Here is a 26,202-nt window from a genome sequence, read left to right as displayed (position 1 = left end):
GGGTCCAGGCCCGGGCCTCGGCTCGTCCCACAGGCCTGGGTCCATCTCCTCCTGGAGTCCATCCCGTGGTAGCACCCTGGAGCTGGCTGCCTCCTTCCACGGGGCAGGCTCACAGGGATAGGAGAAAATTTGGCCCAGGGAAACATCTGACAGCCACCAGCCACCAGCAAAGCTCTGAGGAGACAGCCTGGCCAGGCCCCGCCTCCCGGGAGCCCAGCTTCTAACGGGGCGGGGCCAGAGGATGAGCGAGGGGCTTCACCGCGGCACCCACAGAGCTCGCTGGATGCCCCACATGGGCTTCACCGTGTGCAGAACCACAGATGACGAGGAAGGAAGGGGCACAACGCCCTCGGGGCTCCTAACCCACAGGGCCATAAAATAAATGCCCACTGTCTTGGCTCCAAGGCAAACCAGGGCAGGTGTGTCCTCCACCTGGGGCTGCCCTGGCAGCTTTCTTCTGTTGAGGGCTCACTTCCCTTCACTTGCTCACCTGCCTTCGGGTGGTTTTTCTGTTATGTTTTCCAGAACAAGGTGGGTAGACAGTGCCTCGTCCCAACCAGCAGGCAAGAGGTGTGTTACCCCATACAGCGCACTCCGGCCTCGCTCCTATGCCAAGCCACAGGCCACTGCGGGCTGTAGCGCGTGAGCGTATGGGGAGAAAGAAAAACCCCTCAGTGTGGCAAGTGTTTTCATGAAGATAAATTGATTTAATGCAAAGGACTAAGCTTTATTGTTTCTATTATTTTGCTCTTAAAATATTTTTTCCTTTCATCAAATGAGCTAGATGTATACTTTAATGTCTTCCCTTGGTAGAACAAGAAGTTGCCGACCCTATATTGGATCCCCTGTATTTTTTTTTTTATTTGCTGAGGAAGATTGGCCCTGAGCTAACATCCATGCCCATCTTCCTCTACTCTATATGGGACGCCGCCACAGCATGGCTTGACGAGCTGTGCGTCAGTGGGTGCCTGGGATCCGAACCTGCGAGCCCCAGGCTGCCGAAGCGGAGTGCGAGCATTCAACCACTTGGGCCACTGGGCCGGCCCCCTCTGTATTTTTTTGAAACCAACCTGGTCTTTGAAATCCAAAAAAATAGCAGAGAGCTGGGATCAGCAAACCATGGGCCAAATCCGGCCCACCACTTGTTTTTATAAATAAAGTTTTACTGGAACACAGTGACACCCATTTGTTGACGAATCATGTGTGGCTGCATTCGTCTACTACTGCACTGCTGAAGAGTTGAGACAGAGACCTCGTGGCCCGAGAAGCCTAAAATATTTGCTTTCTGGCCCTTTATAGAAAAACGTCTGCCAACCTCTGGCCTAGGGGCATGACCTTGGACTGAGAATTTAGGACAGCTGCTTTCAGTCTCGGGTCTGACAGAGCTCACTGCCAGGCTTCAGCCCAGTCACGCCCCTCCTCTGTGGGCCTCAGTTTACCCATCCATCAAAGGGGGAGTGTGGGCTGCAGTACAGGCCCTATAGGTCCAGCCAGCCTGACTTTCTCTCTGCACATCCCCTCTGGCCCCTTCCCACCTCCACTTCCCGACCCCCCATCCCCTCAGGTCTCCAAGGCTCTGGAAGCTTCACCCTGATCTGTGACATGAAATGACCACACACCAGCTGGTCCCCACCAAGGGACTGCTTGAAGGACAAGGCCCTGACAGGCAGGGGAGGACTTGATGTGAGGCCTTGACGTGCGTAGGAGCTCCTAATGGCGGATCAGCTTTAAATGCCCTCCCTTCATTCTGTCTCGAGTGACGGACGAGCGTGACCTGTGGTGGGTGGGAGCTAATGGGACATAGTCAGGTTATCTAAGCCCCTCGAGGGGAGACCTTCTGTGGGGTGGGAGGGCTCCTGGCCATTCTGCTAATCTGATTTCTCATTGACGCGATGGAGCGTGTGGATCTCTGTGTCAGAGTGGACTGCCAACCTCGGGTGCCGGGAGCCCTGGGTTAACTCACTGTGCACTCTACTCTGTCCCTCCACCTCACCCGGCCGGTGGAGCAGAGTGGACAAGAGCTCTGCGCTCAAAGCCTGGACCCCAGCCTCACTCCACCCCACAGGAAATGGGCCAACCGAGGGATTGTTCTGAGACGTGACCAGTGGATGCATGAGAAGCTGTCAGGGCAGGGCTGGGCACGCTGCTGATGGGGATGGGGATGGGGGTGGGGATGGGGATGGGGATGGGGAGTGAGGAAGTAGGCCAGGGCCCTCAGAAGAGTTCTAAGCTCCATCCAACCCAAATTCTTATGAAACTCAACCAGTCCCGTGTCGCTTTGGGCGAGTACAGCAAACCTGCACTGGGTGCCTTCTCCCCCTTTTGTTCATCATTCATTTGTCCCTCTCCCACCTTCTCCACATCCCCTCCATCATCCCTGCCACCACCTGGCCATCACAACTGCTGAGCACCTGCTCTGAGCTAGGCACTTGCATCGTCGCTGTAGAGCCTCACCCGTTTCACACACAAAAGGGTCAGAGATCCTGGGGCCTGGGGTGCAGGGGAGCAGCGAGTGTTTTGGAAAGCTGAGGTGGCTTCTCCCTTTGGCTTCCTGAACCAGCACGAGCCAGATTCCACCACCACTGATGCCAGACAACTCTCCTAGCTCCGCCCTTCCCTAGAGGCGGCTGGTGTCAAACAGCACACGACGCTCCTGCGCGGCTTTCCTCGTGCGGGGGGCCTTGCTCTAAGAAGGAGAAATAACAGGAAGTAAGCCTCAGGAAGAATATCGTTCACTTCACAAGTGAAATTCTGCACATTTTGTTTGTTTGTTTGTTTGGTAAGCAGCTTCAAACCCCCACAAGGCAAAATTATTTTTGTTTTACGCAATTCATATTCTTGAGATGTACTCATGTATTTATCCTTTATATAAACATTCATACACACATACACACACATATACACATACATGTGCACACACATACACACTAATACACATACACACATATACACGTACATGTGTGCACAGATACACACTAATACACATACACGTACACATACACACATATACACATACATGAACACACTAATACACATACACGCACACACACATACATGCACACACATATATACATACAGACACACACATACACACTAATACACATACACGCACACATACACATACATGCATGCACACATACACATGCACACATATACACATACATGCACACACACATACACACTAATACACATACACGCACACATACACACACACTCACATCACTCCTTGTACCATTCTGCATTTCTGAGCTGTCCTCTGGGATCATTTTCCTTCTGCCTGAAAAACACCCCAGTATTTCCTTTAGAGTGGGTCTCCAGGTGATGAATTACCTCTTTTTCAGTTGTCTAAATATGCCTTCATTTCACTTTTATTTTTAGAAAGTTTTCTCACTGAACATAGAGTTTGAGGTTGTCCATTATTTGCTTTCAGCACTCTCTTCTGTTCCGCTGTTTCCTGGCTTCCATTATTTCTAGGGAGAAGTCGGCTTCAAGTCTTATTATTGCTCCATTAAGTTTTAGGTCTTTTGAAAACTTCTGTAGCTGCTTGTAAAATGTTTGTCTTGGGCTTTCAGCAGCCTCCCTGTGATATGACTGGCTGTGACTTTCCTTGTATTGTCTTGCTTAGGGTTGACAGTGCTTCTTGGATCTGTGGCTTGATATCTTCTATTGGTTCTGGAAATTCTTCAGCCATTCTCTCTCCAAACATTGCTTCTGCCCCTTTCTTTCTCTCCAGTCCTCTGGGACTCCAGTTACACGTGAGGGACACGTGAAAGTCAAATGTTTCTCACTCACTTTCTGTATTGCTCTGGTCTGGATATTTTCTTTTGACATATCTTCCAACTCATTAACTCTCTCTTTTGTTTTATTTATTCTACTGTTAAACCCATTCAAGTTCTTAATTTTAGTTACTTTTCAAATATGAGTTTTCCATTCTATTATTTTTTTGTAATTTCCACTTCTATGACAGAATTTTCTATCCTATGCTTTTAATTCCTTGAACATATTAAGGTAAGAGGTGTTTATTGTTGCCTCTGCATCTAATTACTCTGGTGTCTGACTCTCCTACACGTCTGAGTATTGTCTGTTTTTTCTCTTTGTTTTCTATCAGGTTTTGTCTTCTTGTGTGCCTAGTTAATTAAATGTTGTACCTTGTGTATGAAAAATTGTAGAGATAATTTGAAGCTACGTAGGATATTATCTTCCTCCATAGAGGATTTACTTTTGCCTGGCAGGGGACACTAATAGTCTCAGGTCATCTTAACCTAAGTTACCTTATTTAGAGAGTGCTTCTACCTGTTAGGACTATTTATTTCCAGTTCACCCTCACTCCTAAGTGCTGCACTTCAGGGTCTCACCCAAAAACTAGAGGGCTTTCCAGGGATCCTCCTCAGCAAGCCCTAAGCTCAGACTTTTTTTTACCCCCATTCCTGTAAGTCTGTTGAAGAGCGCAGCTCTTCAGCTATCAGCAGCCAGTTCTGGAATCAGCAAATGTCTTGAGAGAAAAGGTGGCCCCAGATATCGAGTTCTCCTTTTCTGCCCCAGAAATCTGTGCTGCTTGGTAGATCTCTAGGGCCTTTAAATGGATGTTTTTATTTTACATTTTGTCTAGCTTTTCTAGTTTTCCTGGGGAGGAAGATTGATTTAAAACAACATAGTCCACCATTTGCTTAAAAATTGAACTTCCTGGATTTCTTTTAAATACTTAGTACCACTGGGGAAATTCCACTGATAATTAAATTCATTAAAATTGGGTTTACACACAACTCTTTGAGAATATATCCATTGCATGAGGTAAGGTGGGTGTATTCGGAGAACGTTTTTCTAGGGCTCTCAAAACACAGAAGTTCTCTATTTTTCCCCTAGAAGTCTCTTAATAAAGATGTGTTGAAGGAGTGAATGTCCCACTGGGTGCAACATCCTCTTGGTCTGGTTATCACCAGTTCTCTACAAAATCCAATGAATGGATTAACCTTTTTACACCCACCCTCACCCCCAATCCTCCTGACTGCCTGCAGTCTCTTTTCTCTGCATGTCTTAAAAATGCAAACTTGATCACATCACTCCCCTGATGAAAATACAGTACTGGCTTCCCAGTGATCTTAGAATACAGTCCAGAATCCTCCAGGGGCCCAGCCCATCTCCCACCCCATCACATGCCCTCCCTCCTCTCTGTCCCTCAAGCGTGCAGAGCTCTTCTCTGCCCAGGGCCTCTGCCTGTCTGCTCAGAGTCCTCCTCCCCTCCCCACCCTCTGCCTCTCAGAGATGCTCTCCTGCTTCCTCTGCAGTCCCCTTCTCCCCCAGTTAGTCGACACATCCATTCATGCGTGCTGGCGTGCACTCTTCATTCCCCGAAAAGCTCTTATCACAGCTTGCCGTGATCTCTTCCCCTACCTCCCTGAGCACAGAGCCTGGGGTCTGCACATAGCAAGTGCTTAGTCAATAACTGTGGGGTGAGTATCCCCATACAGTGGAATATTATTCAGCCATAAAAAGGAAGGAACCTTGAGAACATTAGGCTCAGTGAAAGAAGTCAGACACAAAAGGCCACAGGCTATGATTCTGTTTGTATGACGTGTTCAGAAGAGGCAAATCCATAGAAACAGAAAGTAGATTAGTGGTTGCCAGGGGCTAGGGGAGGGGGGATGGTGAGTAACTTCCAATGGATACAGATTTCTTTGGGGGTGATGAAAATGTTCCGGAATGACATACTGGTGATAGTTGTACAACTTTGTCAATATACTAAAACCCAGTGACTTGTACACTTTAAAAGGGTGAGTTGTATGGTATGTGAATTATATTTCAATAGAAGTACATATATGTGTGGAGTAAACAAATGGGTGGGTGGGGCTGTGGCCTGGTGCTCACCAGCCTTTCTCTCCCACAGTGCTCAGCCCCTGCCCTGGCTGGGACCTCTCGTCTTTAGAGTGTGGAAAGTCTGATCCTGAATATATTCTATATATTCCTCTCTGTGCATGGGAATATAGAACATACACCCTGTAAATAGATTTCCACCGTCCTCCCTCTGTTTGCTTTCCTTTCTGTTTTCATAAAATGCACTGCCTTGAGAATTTTTTATGTCATAAAAGATGAAAACTGAAGCAGATTCCTGGCCAGACACACCCGCAGGCCCACCCTGTGCACGGTGGGACTGATTCGGAAGGCAGGAGGGCCCGCTTTGCGCACACGTTCGCCCAGTGACAGGGCACTGGTAGGATTTGCAGGACTTCTTGCAGATCACGCGTCATCTACCACTGTCTCCAGCTCCTGGCACAGTGCTGCACAGAGTCGGGGCCCAGTAGGGTCTGATGAATAAGCCCCCACCCACCACTCACCTTGGATCCCCACAGGGCTCGGTCCTCCGAGCGGCACAGCTCTCAACCCCAAGCCCAGTTAAGCCTCAGCTTAAGCCAACAACCCCCGAGAAAGGATCCAGTGGAGGATGGCACCCACACTCCCTGCACCCCTGTGGGCCCTGGACAGCGTGCCGTTCCCAACCTGGGAACGAGGAACACGCAGACCAGGACAGGGCCCCACACCCAAGCCTCCAGTGGCAGGCACCGGGCGGGGAGCTTGTGGCAGTTGGAACTCTGGGTTGCAAGTGACAAAAACTCAAACTAAACTGGCATAAGGCAAAAAGGACATACATTGGCTCAGGTATGCAAAAAGTCTACGAGGTACCTTCCCCTCAATTTTGCTGTGAACCTAACACTGCTCTAAAAAAAATAAAGTTTTAATTTTAAAAAAGGTCTATAGGTAACAGCTTCAAGTACAGTTTGATCCAGGGGCTGCCTAGTGAGAAGTTGTCACCTAAGCCCCTCTTGGCTTTGTTTCCTCTGAGATAGCCCTGTCCCTTAGTCTCCTTATTTGTGGCCACAAATAAGCACAGCCCCCAACCTTACTCACTGACCCAGCCAAATCCAGCATCAGGGACAGCATGTTGGTTTCTCAGAAACCCCAACAAATGCCTCCTCCTTTATCATCAGCTCTGACTGGGAAAGGTGTCTATCACTGAACCGATCACTGTGTCAGGAGGAGGGATGATCTGACCAGGGCCTCCCAAGTGGGTGCTGCTCTCAGAGGTGGAGGAGGGGCCAGTGTCCCCCGCAGACCTCAACCCTAGAACGTGGTTGGGGAAACAGAGGCACTGAGCTGAGGGAGGGCGTGGGCAGCTCACACAATCCCTTGGCTCTGAAATGCGGGTGGTCACATGTCCCTCACACACCCCCAAGTTTGACCATCTGACTCCACGTCCACATGCCCAGCCTCCCCTCTAAGAGGGCTCTTCCAAGCTTGTTTCCAGGTGTCCTCCTCGAGCACTTATTGCGCACCTTCTGCACACTCAGCCCTGTGCCAGGCCCTGTTGCCCTCCTGTGAGCGAGTCCCCACCGTGCTGCCCTCCACATGGGGCCGGTCGAGCCTCGGCGAACACTGACAGCCGGGGCCTCGACCTGTGTGGCTCAAGGGAAAGAGCCCTGGGTCTGGAGTTGGAAGAGCTGGCTCCAGGCCTGGTTTTGCTGCCCCTGCTGTTCCTCCCCTCCCGGCCTCAGTCCTCCTCCATCCGAGAAAGGAGGAGGACACAGCAGATGACCTCAAAGGGACCTCGAGCCCTGGAAGAGGCCCTCCAGAGGCTCTGTATGGGGGAGGGAGCAGAGCTGCTTTCTAACACCACCTCTGACGCCTGGCGGGCGTGCAGCGCAGCACGGGAGGAAGAGCAGCTACCTCCAGGTCGCAGAGATCTGTGACCAACTGGTGATGTCTGCCCTGGGCGTGGGGGGGGGCAGCAGCATATATGACAGATCATTTCCATCTGAACTGCTTTCTCCGTTCCAGGCACCTACGTGATGACAGTCACAGCCAATGATGCTGACGACAGCACCACAGCCAACGGGATGGTGCGGTACCGAATCGTGACCCAGACCCCACAGAGCCCATCCCAGAACATGTTCACCATCAACAGTGAGACAGGGGACATTGTGACAGTGGCTGCTGGCCTGGACCGAGAGGTGAGGCGAGCGCCGTGGGACTGGAGAGCGCAGCCTGGCCTCTGCGGCCTGTGGGGGAGATGCTGCCCCCAGCCCTGGCTGTGTCACCCGAGATCTCTGGTCCATGAAGGACATCAGAGCTCCGGGGCGAGCCTCTCCAATGGGGCACAGTTACGAAGGAAGCGGGAGGCTGGCCCCAGGACGTCCATGTCCTGTCCTTCTGGGGGGAGAAAGTCTCGGCAAGCAGATCCTAAGCCTCACCACCAGGCCTCAGGGCAAGTCCCTGATCTGGTCCCGCGTGAGCCTTCCAGAGCAGCTCCTGCTGGCCTGTGCGGTGGGGAGGGGTGGAGGGCTCAGAAAAGCAGGGGCAAACCTCCGTGGTTCTTGGGTGCAGCCACAGCAGGGCTGCAGGGCTGGGGGGGGTTTGACCACCCTTGGGAACCTGCACACCCACACCTGACCCTGGCATCTGCATGGTGGGCCATCCCGCCAAAGCCCGTTGTGAACCCTTCCGTGACAAAGTGGGGCGTACGGAAGGGGCAGCACTTTCCACTCAGGCCAGGAATAATCAGAGCCAAATTGACTTCTTTGATGCTGGGGACTATGACTTCCCACCTCCACACCCCAACGAGGCTGCTACATCCACCTTTGTTTTATCCACCTTCCTCCACCCCATCATGTGGACCCGAGTGCCCACCCCACCCAGAGCCAGACCCCAGAAAGAGGCGCCTTGGGAGCAGGTGGGACAGGGTGGGCTTGCTCCTGCCGCCGGGGGTGACGCTTTCCTACCGAGTCGAGGGGCGTCTCCAGGCACGGGGCCACGTGTTCCCATCTGGACAGATGACACCGTCCCAGTCACCTGCCTTGGGGCCCGGGAAGATTAATCAGCAGCTCCTGGCTGACAGCCCCCAGCCAGCAGCACTAAGTCCCCCCGGCTCCTCAGACAAGTGTCGCCTCCTTGTCCCGCCTCCAGGCCTCGCTCTCTGGCCTCCTGTTTGCTCTGTGTCCAGAGGCCAGCACATCCCAGACATACTTCCCCCACTAAAGCATTTGGCTCACAGGACCCAGGAGGAGCCCCTTGCTGAACTCAGAGCAAACAGGGCTCAGATGCTCACGGGGGATGGGGCTTGTGTGCGGAGCCTGCAGCAGCTGCTGCCCGGCAGCGCTCATCTTGGTGGCCTCTGACTCCTCCTCCCTGAAAACGCCGCGGCCTCATCCTCCGAGTCTGGGGGACCCCCCCTCGAGCTGGGGCCACGCTGTACTGTGGGCTTGCTAAGAGTTGCTTTGCAGGGTCGAGGCTGACAAGGAAGTGGCAGGTTCTCCCTTCACAGACTGAGTCCCCACGTCTGGTGATCTTGGCAGGTTTGGAGAGCTGAGGGGACTCCAAATGCCTGAGTTCAGACCTCAGACTCGGCAGACCTGCCAAGACTTGTCTCGCCATGTCGTCACCGCCTGTGCCTTCTGAGTCAATACATACCGGGTTGTAGCACACCCCGCCCCTGGAACGGCATGAGGTGATGCGGTGGGGCAGAGAGGCCACGTGAAAGGTAATTCATGCAGTCTCGTGGCTCAGCGGGAGGCAAGGTGGCTCCCAGGTCAGCATGGGCTCGGGACTCAGTGGAGCAGGGCCCTCGCCAACTGCGTGGCCGGGGGCACATTAGAGGACGTCTCTGAGCACCAGCCACAGTGCCCTCTACCTGTGAAATGGGCACAGCATCGCTGGTCTCGTGGGCGCGTGCAGGGATTGGAGGCATGGGGTAGGCGGCAGGGCGAGACCTGGCGGAGAGGGTGTGCAGGGGCCCGTGGTCGCACAATTTAAACATATTTTCTCGGACTGACGTCGGTGGAGCTGTGCGATGGGAGAGGTGGGCCAGAATCCGGTGCTCAGAGTGTGCCTCGGGCAGTCCCAGCGCCTCCATCTCGTGCACTGGAGGACCCCTCCAGGTGCCCCACCCTCCAGTGACTGAGAGAGGTGCCTGCTCGGCCTGGACAAGGCCCTGCCATCGGGGATCAGGGCGAGGAGCTGCAGTCCCAGAGCCCGCTGCTCTTAGTGGGGGAGCCGTGATGGTACCACCACATGGGGAGGGCCATTGGTGAGGCAAACCAGACACCATCCCCTGTCTCCCCTCCGCCTGGGGTCCCCCACCTGCCCTGGGGATGGAGGGCAGCCCCCTTTGCCACCCAGAGACCTTGAGCAGGTAGTTCTCCAGGCTGTCGCCGCAGCCAGGGGTTTTCACGCCTTTGGGGAGAGCAGCATAGTAGGACTGGGGCCTGTGCATGCGTGCACACACTCACACACACTCCTGCACACACACATGTCCTTCTCCACAGACAGCTTGGGAAGCATTGCTCCAAGGAAACTCCTGTCTGAGGTCCGGAGTCAAGGCTGAGCTCCTGCACGGTGACCCCTAACCAGGAACAAATGCCCCGTTTGCTCATTTAGAGGTGCTGGGTGAGGCGCAGGGGAAGTGGAGCTGGTTAGACGGGTGGCTGCCTCCCAGGGCCAGGGAGAGTGGGGAGCAGAATCTAAATGGATATGCTGCAGCAGACCACATGTGTACGTGGTGGATTACATGTGTATGCAGTGGACCACGTGTGTATGTAGTGGATTACGTGTGTATGCGGTGGACCGCGTGTGTATGTGGTGGACCGCGTGTGTATGTAGTGGATTATGTGTGTATGCCGTGGACTGCATGTGTATACAGTGGATTGCATGCACAAAGTGTCACTGTGGGCAGATAAGATCACTCTAACTATGGAGAAATCAAGGGAGGCTTCTCAGAGGAGGTGGCCTTGCTCTGCTCCTTGGAGGCTGGTAGAATCGATCATATTCTCTGCTCTTTGGGACTAATGACCTGCACCCGCTGTTTCTGAATGCTGCATATCACACATTTAACTTGTCTCAAGACAGATGCCACTCAGCAGATTCCTTCATTCAATCAACAACTTTCACTGAGTCCCTACTGTGTGCTAGAAACTGCCGTGGGTGCTGGGAGACAGCGGTGAACAGGGCAAGCAGTGTCCCTGCACGTGTGGGGCTCACTTTGCAGGAGAGAGAAACGGGCAAGGGAAAAAATCACCGGCTAAGTGAATAAATTGAGGAGGTGGCGTGGGTGATGAAGAGATAGACAGCATCGTGTGCGGTCCCTGGAGGGCGGGGAGGGGAGGGCCTACCCCATCCCTGTCTCTGGGAGGGTGTCGTACAAGTTTCCCAGGGCTGTCGTCACAAAGGACCACAGGCTGGGGGCTTAAAACAAATTTATTCCCTCTGTGTCCTCAGTGGATACAGAGGGGCAAGCAGGCTGCAGGCAGGAAGTCTCACTCCTGAGCTCCCCCCGGCCCCACCCTGGGTCTCCCAGTGTCCCTCTGCTCCGTGTATGAAGGGGCTGCCCCTCCCCTCAAGCCCCACAGAGACACAGGTGTCCAGCAGGTAACCTGAGGCCAGGGGAGGCCCACCGCTCACCTTGCAGTTCTTGGGCTACAGCTCTGTGCTCCGCCTGCGGGGAGCGGGGAGGTGGCAGGAGGGAGATGGGGCGGGCGCAGGCCCTGCGTCTCAGAAGTCCCGGGCTGCGTCCTCTCAGCCGGGCTCTGCGAGCTCCTCTGAGGTTTCTGTGCAGGCAGCTCTACCTGCCCCTGCCCTCGGCTGCCTCGTCTGTGCACTCCCCTTCCCCCCACCACCCCCCAGCCGTCCTCCGGCCCCAGCCCAGCAGGGCAGAGGGGCAGGGGCTCCCGCTCAGGGCGCATCCCTCTCCCACGGACAGATTCCCGCCCCCTGCCCGGCAAAGCCTCGTGTCCCTCGGCCATCGCTAACGAGAGCTTCTGTTCAGTATTTGATGAGCGTGGACTTCCGGCAGGAACCAGAGAGGCGGGAGGGCCGTGCTGCCCAGGAGCTGCAGAGTCCAGCCCGCTCAGCTGCCATCGTCTCTATTTGAGATAATAAGCAGCTCGGCTGCACAGCCCTGCTGGGAGCTCTGGCTGGCGGTGTCAGGCCTTCTAGAAGGAAAGAGGCGTTCCAGGGGCCTCTGTCTAGAGGAGAAAGGGGCACCATCCAGAGGACCCTTCTGGAAGGCTGCAGAGGAGGGAGAGGCCTCCCAAACCTCAGAAAGCTCAGAGAAGCTGCTGGTTCTTAAGAACACAGGGCCCAGCTCTGGATACCCAGCCTCAGTTTCCCCAAGCTAGCTTTGCTGTGTTCGGGGGAGCAGGGGGCTGTTTCTGGTTTTAATTTATTTGTGAACAATCAGGCAGGTATTGGAGGCAGGGAGGGACGGAGGACAGACCGCCAGCCCCCACTAAGAGCGGTAATAGGACGAGTTAACTGCCAGCGTTTCGTGAGCATTCCTGGCCATTTTTTTCCACTCTTTTAGCAAACACGTGCTGAGCGCCTGCTGAGGGGGCCCGCCCTAGACACAGGCACCTCAGGGAGCCCCAGGAAGCTCAGCACGGGCCAGGCACTGTGCACTGCAAATTATCACGTCTTAACCCACGCAGCAGCCCTGGGAGGAAAATTCTAGTAACGATGTTTCTTTCCAGATGTGAAAGGTGAGACTGCAGTGGCTCTTCATGGGCGGGGGTCTCAGGGTTGCCAGGTCGCGGAGCTCAAGAGAGGCTCTGCCCCATGGTCCCGGCCCTCCACCTGTGCGGGCTGTAAACTCAGCCGCCCGCGGAGCCCAGGAGGTCAGCAGGGGAGTGGGGGTGGTGCGAGAGGCCCAGGAGGGTCTGCCCACTCCAGCCATACTGGAGCAGACAGCAGGGAAGGCTTCCCGTGCGAAATTTTTTTTAAATCCCATGCAAGGCAAATGGAACACATCTGTGGGTGGGTCAGCCTCGGGGCTCCCCGTGGGTTCCCCCAGCTCCTTCCGTAACGGCCAGCGCTTTTAGTCACAAGGAAGCTGAGTTTTCCTGTCTCAGAAGTGGGACCCGGCAGGTTGCCTGGGGTGAGGGTATGCGGCCCTGAAGCGGAGGAAGGCATCAGTAACGTCACCTGCTGACCCTCCGCCCAGCACCGCCCAGCTCCTCCCCAGGGGACCCCCGGGAGAGGCTCAGAGCCGAGCAAGCTGCTGTGTCCACCTGCCGGATCAAACACAGGTGCCCAGTCAGGTCTGGGCTTCAGACAAACAGCAAATCATTTAAGCCTAAGTGTCACAAGTACTGCAGCGGACACACTAAAAACGACTCCATGTGTGTCTGACGTTCAGGTTTAACTGGGTGGTGCCTACTCTCGTTGGCTCCATCTGGCAGCTGCGCCCCGAGGTAGCCTGCCGCCTGCCTGGCACCCCTGCTCTGGGCCCGGGGTGGGGGCAGAGCTGGCTGGGGTCAGCCTGGGCACCTCTCGGAGAAGCCGGCCCGTTCCTGTGCCTCCCTCCTCCATGGCGCCGCGGGGACACCTGACGGAGGTGCGACTGGAGAGGTGCTGACGGGCGACAAGGTCCCCGAGAGCAGGGCTCTGCAGATCAGGGAGATAGGACAGGCAAGGAGACGTGATGTCGGGGCCCCGCCAGGTCCCATCAGCGTGACTGGCACCGTGCCTGCTGGGACTGTCGCCGTGACACAACACACACCCTGCAGTGGAGCTGTCCGCGCTCACGGCCATCAAAGAGGCCCTTCCCTGAAAATGAACCCGAGCGCCGGCTCTGCAGTTGCACAGAGAGCTCTCGGCGCGCCTGCCTCTGAGGACTCCTCTGGTTCCCTGCTGCCTGGAGGACCTGAGATAGCCCATCGGGCCAGGGACTGTCAGCGCACCCTCCCTGAAGGGAACAGCGGCAGAGCCAGTCAGTCCTGCTGGAAAAGTCTCCCTCCTCGGGCTGCCAGGCCTGGCTCCGTGGCCCCACCAGCCAGTCCCCGCCCACCCCTGCCCTGTCCCCACTGCCATCCCCTCTGCACCGGGCACTTGTTCCTTCTGCTACGGGAGGGAGTGACCTTCCCAGGAAATGGCGTTGGGGAGATTTGGGCTCATCTTGGAGGACTTGATTCATTAGCCCCCGACAAAAACATCTGAGCAAGGCGCCCGGGGTGACCCCTTGTACCCAGGGTGTTTAGCAGGGAGGGCATCCTTCAACAGACACAGGCGAGGGGCACCAGACGGGGGCCGAGGATCGCTTGCTCAGGGCCGGCAAGAGACTGATCGACAACTCTCCACCCCGAAGCCCGTGAACTCTTGACCCCACCATGACCCTCCACTCCCAGTCTCTGGTCACTCTGCACTCCTGATTAATGGCCTGCTATCTCACTTGGAGCAAAACCCAGCGTCTTCCCCCCAACCCCAAGGCCCTAGGAGTGAGCCCCCGCCCACTGCTCTGCCCCCCACTCCATCCCCCGCTCAGCCCTGTGCCCTCTGCCTGGCACACACCAGGCTCACTGTCGCCCCCTGTGCTCTCTGGCCTCATTCTCCAGCTCCCTGCTCCACGCACCCTCCTCAGAGAGCCGGCCCTGCACGCCATCTGGAGCAGCCCCAGCCCCCCAGAGCCCTGCCCCCTCTTCACCCATGTGCTCGGTAGACCCCCTCCCTACATGTCCTGGGTAGTGAGGCACCTGCCTGCTCTCGGGACCAGGGGAAGCCCTGCCCATATCCCCTGTCGTTTGGCGTGAAGCCCTGCCCCCAAGTCCCCACCCTCTCCCTGACCTCATCCTCAGACACTTACAGCAGACCTGGTGGGTCCAGAGCCCCACACTTTGTCAGGGTCTTGATTGCCACAAAGTCACCCTCCAGAAAAGCTGCTCCGGCGGTGGTGGAGAGCCCGTGCACCCGAGTAGAGACCGCCCACCCGGGGACCCTCCTGTCCCGTCCACGCCCTGCACTGCCATGTCCCCGTGCACTGCGCCCTTGCTGTGCACTTGGCCGCCCGGCACAGGCTCGGACCCGCTCCCGGCACAGGATGGACCGGGAAGTTCTCTGGAGCCCAGCCCCTGCCCCTTGTTCTCAGAAACACTGAAAACGCACCAGCTTGAACGTCACTCGGCCCCCACATCCCAGCTACATGGGATGGAAACAGCTCAGAGGTGTCGTCCTGGACAGTGCACGGGCTGTGCTTCGTGTCCCCCGGCCTCCTCTGCCTCTCGCCCCATCCCGCCCAGGGAGGCCTGGGCCTCTCCTTTGGGGCAGCTGCCTTGAGGGTCTGCTGAGCCCGTCATGGGCCCCTCGCCAGCTCCCCCACCCCACCCAAAGCAGGTGGTTTCTGAATCTTATGCAGGTCAAGTGAAATAATTAAACACAAGCTGTCTGCACTAATTAGCACGTCCGCAGACCATGGGCTGCCATTATCCTGAGACAGCTGTGGACACTCCTCCCACCACTTTCGCCTGGGGTGGCGAGGCCTCATCTCGGGAAAGGGAAGGTGTCTGGAGAGACGCACCCCCAGACAGAAGGAGTGTGGGGGAGTCTGGAGACCAGGAAGCATGGAGGAAGGAGCCAGCGCCTAAGGATGCGCCCGGCACCATAGCTCCTCAGCGCCCGTGCCCGTGGTCCCCCCCGTTGTGTCTAGCTTCTGCTCCAATTGCGCTGAGGATTGGCCCCCCCACCTTCTCATGCCCCACCCACCCACGCAGACTTCTGTCTCTTCCTCTCTCCAGCCTCGGACACGCGGGGCCCTCTCCTGTCCCAGCTCTCCGAGGCCCCGGTTCTCCGTGTCTTCTCAACAGATGTCATCTCCTCAGGGAGGCCTCCCTGACCCCTGAGGGCAGGACCCGCCTCTCCCTCCCTCCCTCCTCCACTGAACTGGGTTTCTTCACAGCCCATCGCAGGAGAGACTGCGTGTGGACTTGCCGGCTCCTTTACTGCAAGGTCCCCCTCCTGACACAGCTTCGTAGGGCAGGCCCGGGCCCAGTCAGGCACCGCTGACTGCCCAGCGCTCGGCCCGTGCCTGGTGCATCGTAGCTGCTCCAGCAGTGTTGAGAGGTCAGGTGGGTGGACACGAGGAAGGCAGGACTCACAGAGGGACAGCCCCGTGGCAAAATGGGAAATGCAGCAAAGTTGTCACACCCCTCCACCCTGAGCCCCTCAGAGCTGCGGCCCACACACCCCCATCTCTGCTGCTCCCTGACTGACCAGGCCTTGGGTCTGTGTGACCCCATCTGGGTCTATCAAGTGGAAGTACTGTTACCCCAACTGAAGCTCCAAGACATCAGATACTCGTCTTGGCTGTTTTATTCCACAGCTTGTCAGTGCTCCAGCCCAGGCCCCCAACTCTCAGAGCCTTTCCTCTGGACTGCTGTAGTCCATGAAATAGCAGATCCAAATTTTATACCAAAATTTGGTATAAATTTGAGAATGGCTGATAGAGGTGGACAAGGTGGCATTTGGACTTCATCAGAGAGCAGAGCCTGAAGCTAGAAAAGGGACAGTCCAAGGACGACCGTGAGACACCAGCTCTCAGTTAAGATCTGGGGTGCTGTGCGCCTTGCCTTGGGGAGCTTACGCCACACAAGCAGAGAGCTCTCATCTCGGACACGAGATTCCTATCGCCGTCACAGTGTTCACATGGGCCTCAGATGACATCCACTCGGCGGACAAGCACGCGGGGGAGCGTTTCCGAATGAGGCGCAGACCCACGTCTTTAGCTCCCCATCCACGCCGAATCCCTCTTGCCACAACACAAAGACCCGGAGGGCTCCCCTCGCCAGAAATAATTCTGGCATCCTTGCCCGTGGAGCCGAAGACGGGGATGGATTGCTGGGAGGGATGGCTATGTTTTCAGTTTATATTTTAGGAACGAGTACATGGTATTTCCCAGGCCAAAAAATATATATAGGCAACATCTGTGGATTCCCTTATAGCTAAAAATATTAAAAGCCCCAGAAGCAGTCAGTGGGGGTGCAGGCTCTGGGCGTCAGGCCCAGGGAGGGGACAGGAGGGGCTCGGAGCCCACGCAGCCCTTGGGTTTCCCCGCTGGCCTAGCCCACCCCACAGGAGGGCCACCTCCTGGCCTCCCTGGGGGGGGTCCCATGAGAAGGATCAAGCCCGGCCTCCCACCCGAAGCACAGCGTCAGCTCCCCTCCTGCCCCCGCAGACGTGGCGGCTCCAAGTGAGAGCCTGCGGCCTGGCCACTCAGAGACCAATGAGGACAGCCCGTTGCTGGACCACCCCCAAGTCCAGGAACCAAGCAGAGGCCCTGTCCCCCTTGCCCTGAGCTGCCTGGGTCCCTGGCCTCCCGCCGAGCCCCCTCCTGGCCCACAAGCAGACCCAGAGCAGGTCCCACCCTGATCACTGCTGTATACAACCTCGGGAATGAACGAGTGTAGTCTGCGCTTTATGGATGGGGGTGAGGTGCAGAGAGGGGAGGTAACTTGCCTGAAGTCACACAGCGAGGAAGGGATACAGCTGGGATTTGAACACTCTGAGCACTCGCTCTCAGCCTGCGCCAGACTGCCCCTCAATTAAGGGGGATAGGGGGTATGCCATGTGAAATTCCGCCTGCAGGAGTGGCCTTTCCAAGATCTGAGCCCCAGGCCTCCTCCTCTCCCTCTCTCCCTCTCTCCTTCCCTCTCTCGCATCCTCTCTCCCATCTTCTCTCTCTCTCCCTCTCTCTCTCAATCTCAAAAAGGAAGATTAACGTCTAGTAACACTTGCTACAGATGCCCTAGCTCCAAACTGAGCCCAGAATTGAAGAGGGAACGCTCTCCCGCCCTGTGAGTCAGTGTTACTTTACGCCACGCCAGTGCTCCCCAGAGACTGTCCCAAGTACCTTGGGGCTTCCATGTCAGGGTCAGACCATCCATGGACCCCCAAACTGACCTTGAAGTAGCTGGTGGAAAGGAAACCCGGCAGCCGAGTGTGCGAGTGACACTATCCTGGGGAAGAAAGGACACTTTCATGTCATGTGCACAGGCCCCTTTGCCAGCTCCCCGGCCTCCCGCCATCACAGGCAGTGTCCCCACAAGGAAGCACATGATCCGTGGGGCAGTGGCCACTGTCCTCAGCTCTAGTGAAGGACGAAGAGAGACACGCGGGGAGGGTCTGAGAGAAGGCTCAGGCCCCAGAGCTCAGGTCACATGAGGTTGAGAGGAGGGTGCAGCATGGACGGCTGAGCTGGAGGCACAGGTGGCCCAGAAGGACCTGGGACCAGAGAGACGGTGGCCTGGGGCTGGGCGCGGAGCAGTGGGGTGGGCAGGAGGGTGCAAGCAGGGGCCCCTCAGCATCCAGCCGATGCGGACGGAGAAGAGAGGGCAGGAGAAGGGGTGTTCACTGAGCACATGGTGTGAACCAGGCACCCCCATTACTAACGGCACTAAAACCAGACCCAGCAAGGTGCGGATGGCCAGGACCCCCCACTGCATTGTCCACTTTCTGTCCCCACTACCCCCTGAGCCACTCCCGGTGGGTGGGACGCCTCTGGCTGGCAGGGGGCCAGGCTGCCTTGTGTCAGAAACAGACCCACAGGGCCTTGGCTGCTGCATATGGGGACGAGGACAGGGTTGGGGGCCCTGAGGCTTCTGAAAGCTGGAACCCAGACTCCTATGTCCCTTCCATGTGGTTTCCTCCAGCGGACGGAGCCATCCCACTTGCTCCCCTTGGAGAAGCCGCTTCTCGGCACAAACAGGACACGTTCTCCTTGGGCCGATCTCTCGCCGAAGGGGCCATGGGACGTGCCATGCGAGGGCCCTCTTTCGTCTTTAGCGGCTCCTGCCCGGTGGGTATCAGAGGCACAGCGAGGACCGGCCAGCTGCAGGGGCACGGGGGCCTCTGTCCAGCTGAGGCCGCTGTGAGTGCGGCCTGTCTCGATGCTGCAGTTTATGGAGTGACCTGGGGGTCGTGGTGACCTCTAATTTGTGACTTGGTGCCCTGGCAGGTGGCCAGGGAGACACAGGCCTCCGGGCTCTGCCTGCTTCACTTCGGCTGCTCGAGGAGAGGTGGCAGGTGGCCGTCTTCCTCCTCCCCACACTGTCCACCTTTGCCTTCAAGGAGAGGAAATGGAAGTTTCCAAAAGACGCCGTGGGGCTGGCTGAGGGGAAGGAGCGCTTATCCCTCCTTCTGATTCATTGTTTCCAGCTTGGGTTCGAGCTTCGTGTCCCCAGCTGCCCCGCTCTTCCCCCACTGGCCTCCCAGGGGAAGTCTGAACAATGGTCCGTAGTTGACAGCTGGACACCCCTGGTCTGGGCTGCTCAGTGGCAAACAATAAAACAAGGGCGCCCGCCAGCACCTCTGTCTCCAGGCATTCATAACACCAGCGGAGGCCGCCAGCAGGGGTGAGAGACCCGAAGCGACTTGCCAGCCCCCTGCCCAGCCAAGCGCCCCCTTGTGCCCATCTGGCCAGTGACACGGCCTCTGCACTCGGCCGGCTGGGCCCCAGGAGCCAATTCCCGTCTTGGCCCGAGCTTCCGCCTGTCGGGAAGGTGGCAGATTGGGGCCATTTCTCCACGAGACCCAGCTTGTCTCCTTTTGACTGGACATGTACCCAACCACGCTGGAAAGGCCACAGCAACAGGGCCTCTTCTTCTTTCTCTGTAAGAATATTGACCCCTCACCCCCTCTCTGGGAACTGCAACGTGTTTGGGGGAAAACACCACAAACGCTTCTTTTCAGCACCAGCTTCCTGTCTGCAGAGTAAGTCATCTTTAGGAAGGGGGAGTCCACACACGTAATTGCCGCCGTGTCTAATTAGCCAGCACCATGTAAATTGAGGCTTTCTACATGATTAAAATGTCAGGAGAGACTCCGATAAGACACGGCAGTTCAAGTGTCTCTTGTGTGCCTCGTCACAGACGCCCCTCCTGCCAATCCCAGTCATCTGCCTTGCTTCCTGATTAGAATATTCATGCCTGATAAGGCGGAGAGCACGGGTCCCGCTCTGGAGGTGACAGTGGGCTTCTGTTCTGAGTGCTGAGCAGCGTAATTAGTCTGCGCCACCTCTGTTCTCAGACTCGCGCCCACGTCCTCCTCAATGAGGTTCTCTCTGTGATCAGGAACTCCATCCGATCCCCCGTCCTCGTGCGCGAGGACTGTCGGTTGCCCACATTCAGCAACTTGAAATTTCTTCGAGAACAAGGGCAGGCCAAATTAATTATCTCGGGGTGTTACAGGAGTTTTAGGAAAGTACAACCAACGCCTTCCTATATTTCTTCAAGATTCTCCACCCTACGTTGTGGTCACGTGAAGAGATTTCACGGAGAGGGATAAATGCAGCTTTGTCCAACTGCCAGCGAATCCCGGAACCACCATTCTCAACTTTAGTTAATAGAGGCACGTTACTCAAATTCAGGTGGGAATGTTCTTTGGTGACAAGACCAGCATCTCTCCTTTGCTTTATGAGAAGCCTTGTGACAGGCCACATGGGAAATTCTGAAATACATTTTCCTAGAAAATGAGCTCCTTGTAAGTCCTGTGAAAGAGAAAATGCTGTGCATGTGCCTCTTTGGGACCTCAGACCCACGCTTCTGGTCACGCCCAGCACAGCTCAGGACGTTCCAGCCACTCCGTGCAGTGGAGCCTGAGTTAGAACACACCTTTTTTCTACAATAACACCTATTGATATTTTTTCTTATCACAAAAGAACACATTTATGGTAGAAAACACAAATAAGCACCAAGCAGAAAATCACAACCCTCCCATCCTAGCACCTGAAGATAAACACACTGGCTGTGTGTCCCGCTCGCTGTGGGCGTGTGCTCCTAATGAGCAGTCCTGTGTCACCCTCTGTTGGCACCTAGTAGCACGTCGTGAACATAGCTGCATCAGGAAATACCCCTGTCCCACATCATTTTAATGACTTTCTGGTTTCCCATCCTTGGGATTTGCTGACTCATTTTACAAATTCCCTCCTATGGACCTTTCACTGTCTTCCATCATTTTTGTTGAGCTAAGATGTGAATCCCAGGAGCCGGCCATGGAAACAACGGGAAAGAAGGGACAGATTCAGGCCCAGGAGAGGGGACAGGAGGGATTCATTGGGGAGAGGGGACAGGGTCTAAGGCCCAGGGGAGCTGTGCAGTGAGGCGGGCCAGTCGTGTTATCAGGGTCAGCCTGAGAATGAACAAGGATGATAATTTTATTATTACTTCTTTCACTGCACCTCCAACACCAAGTTCTGTGAAAAACATATATTTCACATTCTGCTAAAAAAAAAAAATGCCGCCAGTTAAATCCCAACTTAGTACTTTCTTACTTGGAATGTCTATTTTCCTGAAAGAACCCTTACAGACTGACTGCGACGGAGGCTGTGATGGTGTGACACTCACGGCTGCATCCAATGAAGATGTATGTGAAATACTTGCAGTCTGTAAACCACTCCCCCAGAGGCAGAGCTGATGATGGGTGTGTGACATGTGCATGTGTTTGTGTGTTTGCCATGTGCACACATGTGTACATGCACGCATGTGTCTTGTGCTGTGTGTGCACACATCACATTTCCCAGAGGTGTGCCAGTGATGCTCGCTGGGATGGCAGCTCCTTTAACACGGTGGGGGGTGGGCACTGAGGAAGGGCCCAGTGGCTGTCCACCCTTGGCTGGATCAGGACGGGGAGGACTCCCCAGAAGTTCCCGCCTCCCCTTCCATGGCTGAGCACACAGTGGGATGAGACGCAGACCGGCTGCCGGGGAGCCCAACAAGAGGGGAAGGGGAGCCTTTGCCTTCTTTCCTTCTAGTGTCCCACCTCTACGTGCACTGCAATGCAAACTAAGGTCTGAGAAGGTCTGCAGAATTCCAGACCCTGTGGGACCTCTGAGGGGTGGAGCGAAGTTAAACCACGGAGCACCAAGCCGGGCTCAGGGTCTGGAAGGTCCTCGTCTGGGCCGCCTGTGTCCACTCAGCAATTGTAGACGAGCCCTCAGACCTCAGCTATTCCCAAGGGCCAGCCACGCATGACTTGGTGGCTTGGCCTGGTCGGGGCACAGGGGTCTTCTCTGTGTGAGGATTAAAGGGTTTTCTGGAGCGGGACCTCTAAGGCTGGTGCAGGACAGGGACACACCCCAACAGCAGGGGGCTGTTCACCAGTCTCAGAGATGTAATGACCCCAAAATAACCTAAGAAACCTTGGCTTCCCTCTGCTTTTGGAAACAGAATCCCTAACCTGACCTCCAGGCCCTGTCCTCGCCCAGGGCCCCCTGGCCCCTGCACTGCCCTGGCCACCCTGGCTGCCTTCTAGGTCCTCAGACAGCACCCGCTGTGCCCAGGAGACCCTCACACCTGCGCCCCTCCCCATCTCTGGTAACCCCTGTGTTCTCCTGAGCCCTGGCCTCACCTCCAGGTGTGGCCCCCCCTTGCTGTGTTCCCCAGCCCACCTCAGCCCTGGCCCCGAGTCCTGCTGACGACGCCGTGACCCACCCAGACGTTGTCTATGGCCCAAGAGCATGAGCTCCAGGGGGCAGAAGGTTTGTGTAGAAAACTCGGATGAGCTAGTCTTTTGGCATCTTTCAGGGAGAGAGAGTTTTCATCACTGAGATTTTGCAGCACGGGATCTCAGGTGACCGGCAGAGAGCAGCGGTGTCTCAGTGCCGCAGGGCCGGGGCTGCCCCAGGGACTCCCGCCTGGCCCAGACGCCAACGTCCAGACCCGCACAGGGGCATCGGCCTTGGGATTCTCAAAACATCCTGGTCACCAGTGTTTCCAGGGCTTTCCAGACGCCATCTCTGGCCGGCCTCTCCTTACTGTCACCACAATGAGAAAGACACCCAAGAGAAAGCAGACGACTGCACTTTCCTTTAAAGGAAGATGAAAAATACAAAATAAAAGGTCCTGTCTGTGCTGAGTTCCCCGTCCAACTCTCCCTCCACTCGGAACGCAACCATCAAAGCCTTTCCCAGAGCCACCGAGCAAACCTGGGGTGGGGAGCTGGCACCCCCCCCATTAACCCCGTAACTGCTGTCCAAGGCCTCCAATCGGCGCAGCTTGGCTGCAGGGGACCCTTTCCCAGCCACACCTGTTCGCTGAGCCCAGGCTGGGCCCCGCATCCCTCGGTGAGCAGCAGCTCAGGGAAGCAGCGTCTGTGGTGGGAATGGCCTGGGGTGGAGCAAGCTGGCGCTGTCCCCAGGACTCATAGTTCCTGAGATGACGCTGCACCAGGCCAGGCTGTAGAGGGACATAGAGGGAGGGCAAGATCCGGGGTCTCCCGTGGGAGGAGCTGCCGGCTGCCCCATGGGATGGTGAGAAGTGGTCCAGCCCTCAGATGGGAGCCTCTGCCTCGTCCCCACCCCAGCCAAACCTGCCCCCTCCTCCAGGAAGCCCTCGCTGCTTTCTCGCCCCTTGCCACGTCTCCCTCCTCTGCCTCTTCCTGGGAGGCTGGCTGGAGGGCAGGGGCACAGATGTTTGCAGTTTGACAGACAGCTGTGGTGGGGTGAGAGGCATTTGCCCCGGCGCAGGTATGGCAGGGCTCAGGTAAACATGCAGGAGGAAGGAGAGTGCGTGCCGAGTGGGACAGTGCGGGCAAAGGTGATGAGGTAGCACGGGTGGCCTCTGACCCCTCCAGCAGGCACACTCAGCCCCACCCTCCTGAGCAAAGGAGCCGCAGAAGGGAGCACTCAGCACTGCCCAGACGTGCGCCCGCAGCAGGAAGGGCTCAGGGCCTCCCCACGGGTCAGCCGTGGGGTCAGGGGTGCCACCAAGACTCACCTGGGCCTGGGGGCTGTGCCGCCCAGGTGGTGTCTCCTCCCCACTGCAGAACAGCAGCACACACAGCCCCAGAGGGCCGCAGGGTTTGGAGGGAGAGGTAGGGGCTTGGCCAGAGGGTGGAGAGGTGCAGGGTGGGGACGCCTGGCTGAGGCTCTGAGCACAGGAGTGGGCATGGAGTGGGCGCCCTATGGGTGGGTCATGGGGTGCTGGGTCCCCCGGGGCCCCACGAGGCAGCGGGGACTCATGTGGAAACACACGTGCTTTAGTGCCAGCACCTGAGCTAAAACTCATACGCCGTAAAGTTAACCCTTTTAATGTGTGCATTTCAGTGACATTCAGCAGGTCCACACTGTCATGCACCCTCCACCCCTACCCAGTTCCAGGACGTTTCCATCACCCCAGAGGAGCCCTGTACCCATTAGTAGTCATTCCCCCTTCCCCCACCTTCCCCCAGCCCCTGGCAACCACTAACCTGCTTTCTGTCTCTGTGGCTTTGCATGTCCTAGACAGTCTGTCTTTGTGTCTGGCTTCTCTCACTGAGCATCATGTCTTCGAGGTTCATCCACAAAGTAGGATTATCAGGACTTCATTCCTTTACATGGCTGAATAGTATTCCACCATGTGGATAGACCACATTGTGTTTATTTTGAGTGTTTATTGCTCATGGGTTGATGGACCTTGGGGTTGTTTCTGCCACTGGCCGTGTGAACATGGCACAAGGATTTGTCTGAGCACTTGTCTCCAGTCCTCTCGGTGTATGCCCCGGGCTGGACCTGCTGGTCATATGGTGACTATAACTTTTGAGGACCCACAGCCTGTTTTCTACAGTGGCCACACTCCCCACGCCCTTTTGGGAGGAGTCTCGATGCACAGGAGTGAACCAGGATTCTACCAGGATTCTGGCCTGTGGCTCCTCCTCCTGCACGTCCATCTGTGTGTCCTCCAGTCGCCTTCTCGGGCAAGGAGCGGACACTGAGCAACACAAGAACCAGATGCAGGCAGAAGGCCCAGCCCTCAGTTTGCTCCGTCTCTCAGCGTCTAGGGGACAGAGGTTCCAGCAACGACAGTGGCACTGGGACCAGTGCTGACCCAGCCAGGGTTGGCACCTCCTAGAGTGGCCGGGGTGCCCCCCGGCCCCGGCCTCATTCAGGGAGGAGGGAGGCGGGAGGAGCTGCGAGTCTGCGTGTGGACCGCCGGGCTCTTGGCCCTGACTTAGACCCGCACACTGACTGCTGGCCGGTGCGGAGGGCCCCAGTGTGGATGGGGGGTGGTGGCCGAGAGAGCCCCGGGAGCAGCCCCATTCTCCAGCCAGGTGGCAGCCTGGGCTCCGCCAGGAAGTCGGGGTGCAAGCCAGTGGCCTGACGCCGGCCAGTGCGTGGTTGGCTGCAGCCCTGAAGGCCCCGCGTGGGGAGGGTGGTAGCACAGAGAGTGCGCGGGAAGCTTGGATGCTTTTCTAGGGCAGGCTGGCTGGCTGCATTATTGATGGATGTTCTGCAAAATTTACATGCTGAGCTATGGGGAGGTAAGCGAAAACCCCAGGGACAGCCTGCTTGCAGTTTTCTTCCCTCCTCTTGAACTTGAAAATGGCCGAATCGCGTTGTAATGACCTCACTCCAGCACCGCTGCTCACCGGCTCCAGGGGCATCTGGCTGTGTTCTCTGCACCCAGCAGAGCAGGGGGAATCCCACTGGGCCACAGGCCGGGCTCGCCGGCCGGGGCACCTGCTCAGTACACTCACCAGTGACAAGCAGCTGTCGCCTACTGGCCTCCATGGGGGAGACTCCAGAGATGCAGTACTGTCCACTCCCCCGCCCAGCCACCACCCTCCCGCTCCACTGGGGGTAACTGATCCAGAGAGCAGAGGCGGAGGCTGCCTCATTCAGCCGGTGGAGAAGGAACTCCGGTCCAGGGCTGAGTCCAGCGTCCTCCTTTGTCCCAGGAGGGCCCAGGAGGCGGGCTGGTGGGACTGCAGACTCCGACCGCAGGCCCCAGGCACACTGCTCACCAGCCCTCACCTGGGTGGGAGCCATCTGGCCTCCTGAAGCCTCGGTTTGATCAACTGCAAACTGGGGAGGGTCTTGCACCCCTGCTCCCCGGGGCCAGTCAGAGGACAGGAGGGGATGCAGAGCGGGGCCGTGCACCTGCAGCGTGTCTGTGGGGTCACCAGCAGGAGGCGCTGGAACAGTGCTGAAAACTCAGCCCTGCACTGCCCGTCCCTCAGGGCTCCCTCACCCGGCCTCGTGTAAATCATGAGGGGCACGTCAGGGCCAAGAAATGAGGTCCTGGGGCAGGCTCTTTAATAAAGACATCAAAACCCCTAACCACCCCACTAAGTAAAGATTGAACAATTGTGTAAGGGGGGGGTCTGTGTCCAGGGACACCAGGTGATGCCCGCCTTCCCGGGGGTACCCAGGTCCCACCCGCCCACTCTCGGCCTCTGAATACCATTCCAGAAGGGGATTTGGTGAAAAAGAAAATGGTGACTATTATTGAGTCTGAAAAGTATACTTTCTAAACCAAAAGCCACAGCAGAGAAGCCTGAACCTCCCTCCCTGGGAGCTCCTGGGATGCTGCTAACCCCAAGACCCGGGCTGGGCTGGGCTGGCCTGCATCTGAGGCCCCGCCCGCAGGGAGGTGCCAGCTTCTGCTGGGGGTACCTGCCCATGTTTCTTCCTTCTTGCTG

The 26,202-nt window shown here is 56.8% G+C and overlaps 1 protein-coding gene across 1 annotated transcript in view; it reads left to right on the top strand.

Moving 5' to 3' along the window:
- CDH4 (cadherin 4) overlaps window positions 1-26,202 on the top strand; it is a 634,999-nt gene that overhangs the window by 563,997 nt on the left and 44,800 nt on the right. The window contains exon 7 of the mRNA XM_058562376.1: window positions 7,831-8,003. Coding sequence (XP_058418359.1) covers window positions 7,831-8,003 — 173 coding nt within the window. The remainder of the gene's footprint in view (window positions 1-7,830; window positions 8,004-26,202) is intronic.

The sequence above is a fragment of the Diceros bicornis genome, chromosome 19 (assembly GCF_020826845.1).
Source record: "Diceros bicornis minor isolate mBicDic1 chromosome 19, mDicBic1.mat.cur, whole genome shotgun sequence".
Taxonomy (NCBI): domain Eukaryota; kingdom Metazoa; phylum Chordata; class Mammalia; order Perissodactyla; family Rhinocerotidae; genus Diceros; species Diceros bicornis.
This window is presented reverse-complemented; position numbering and strand designations above follow the sequence as displayed.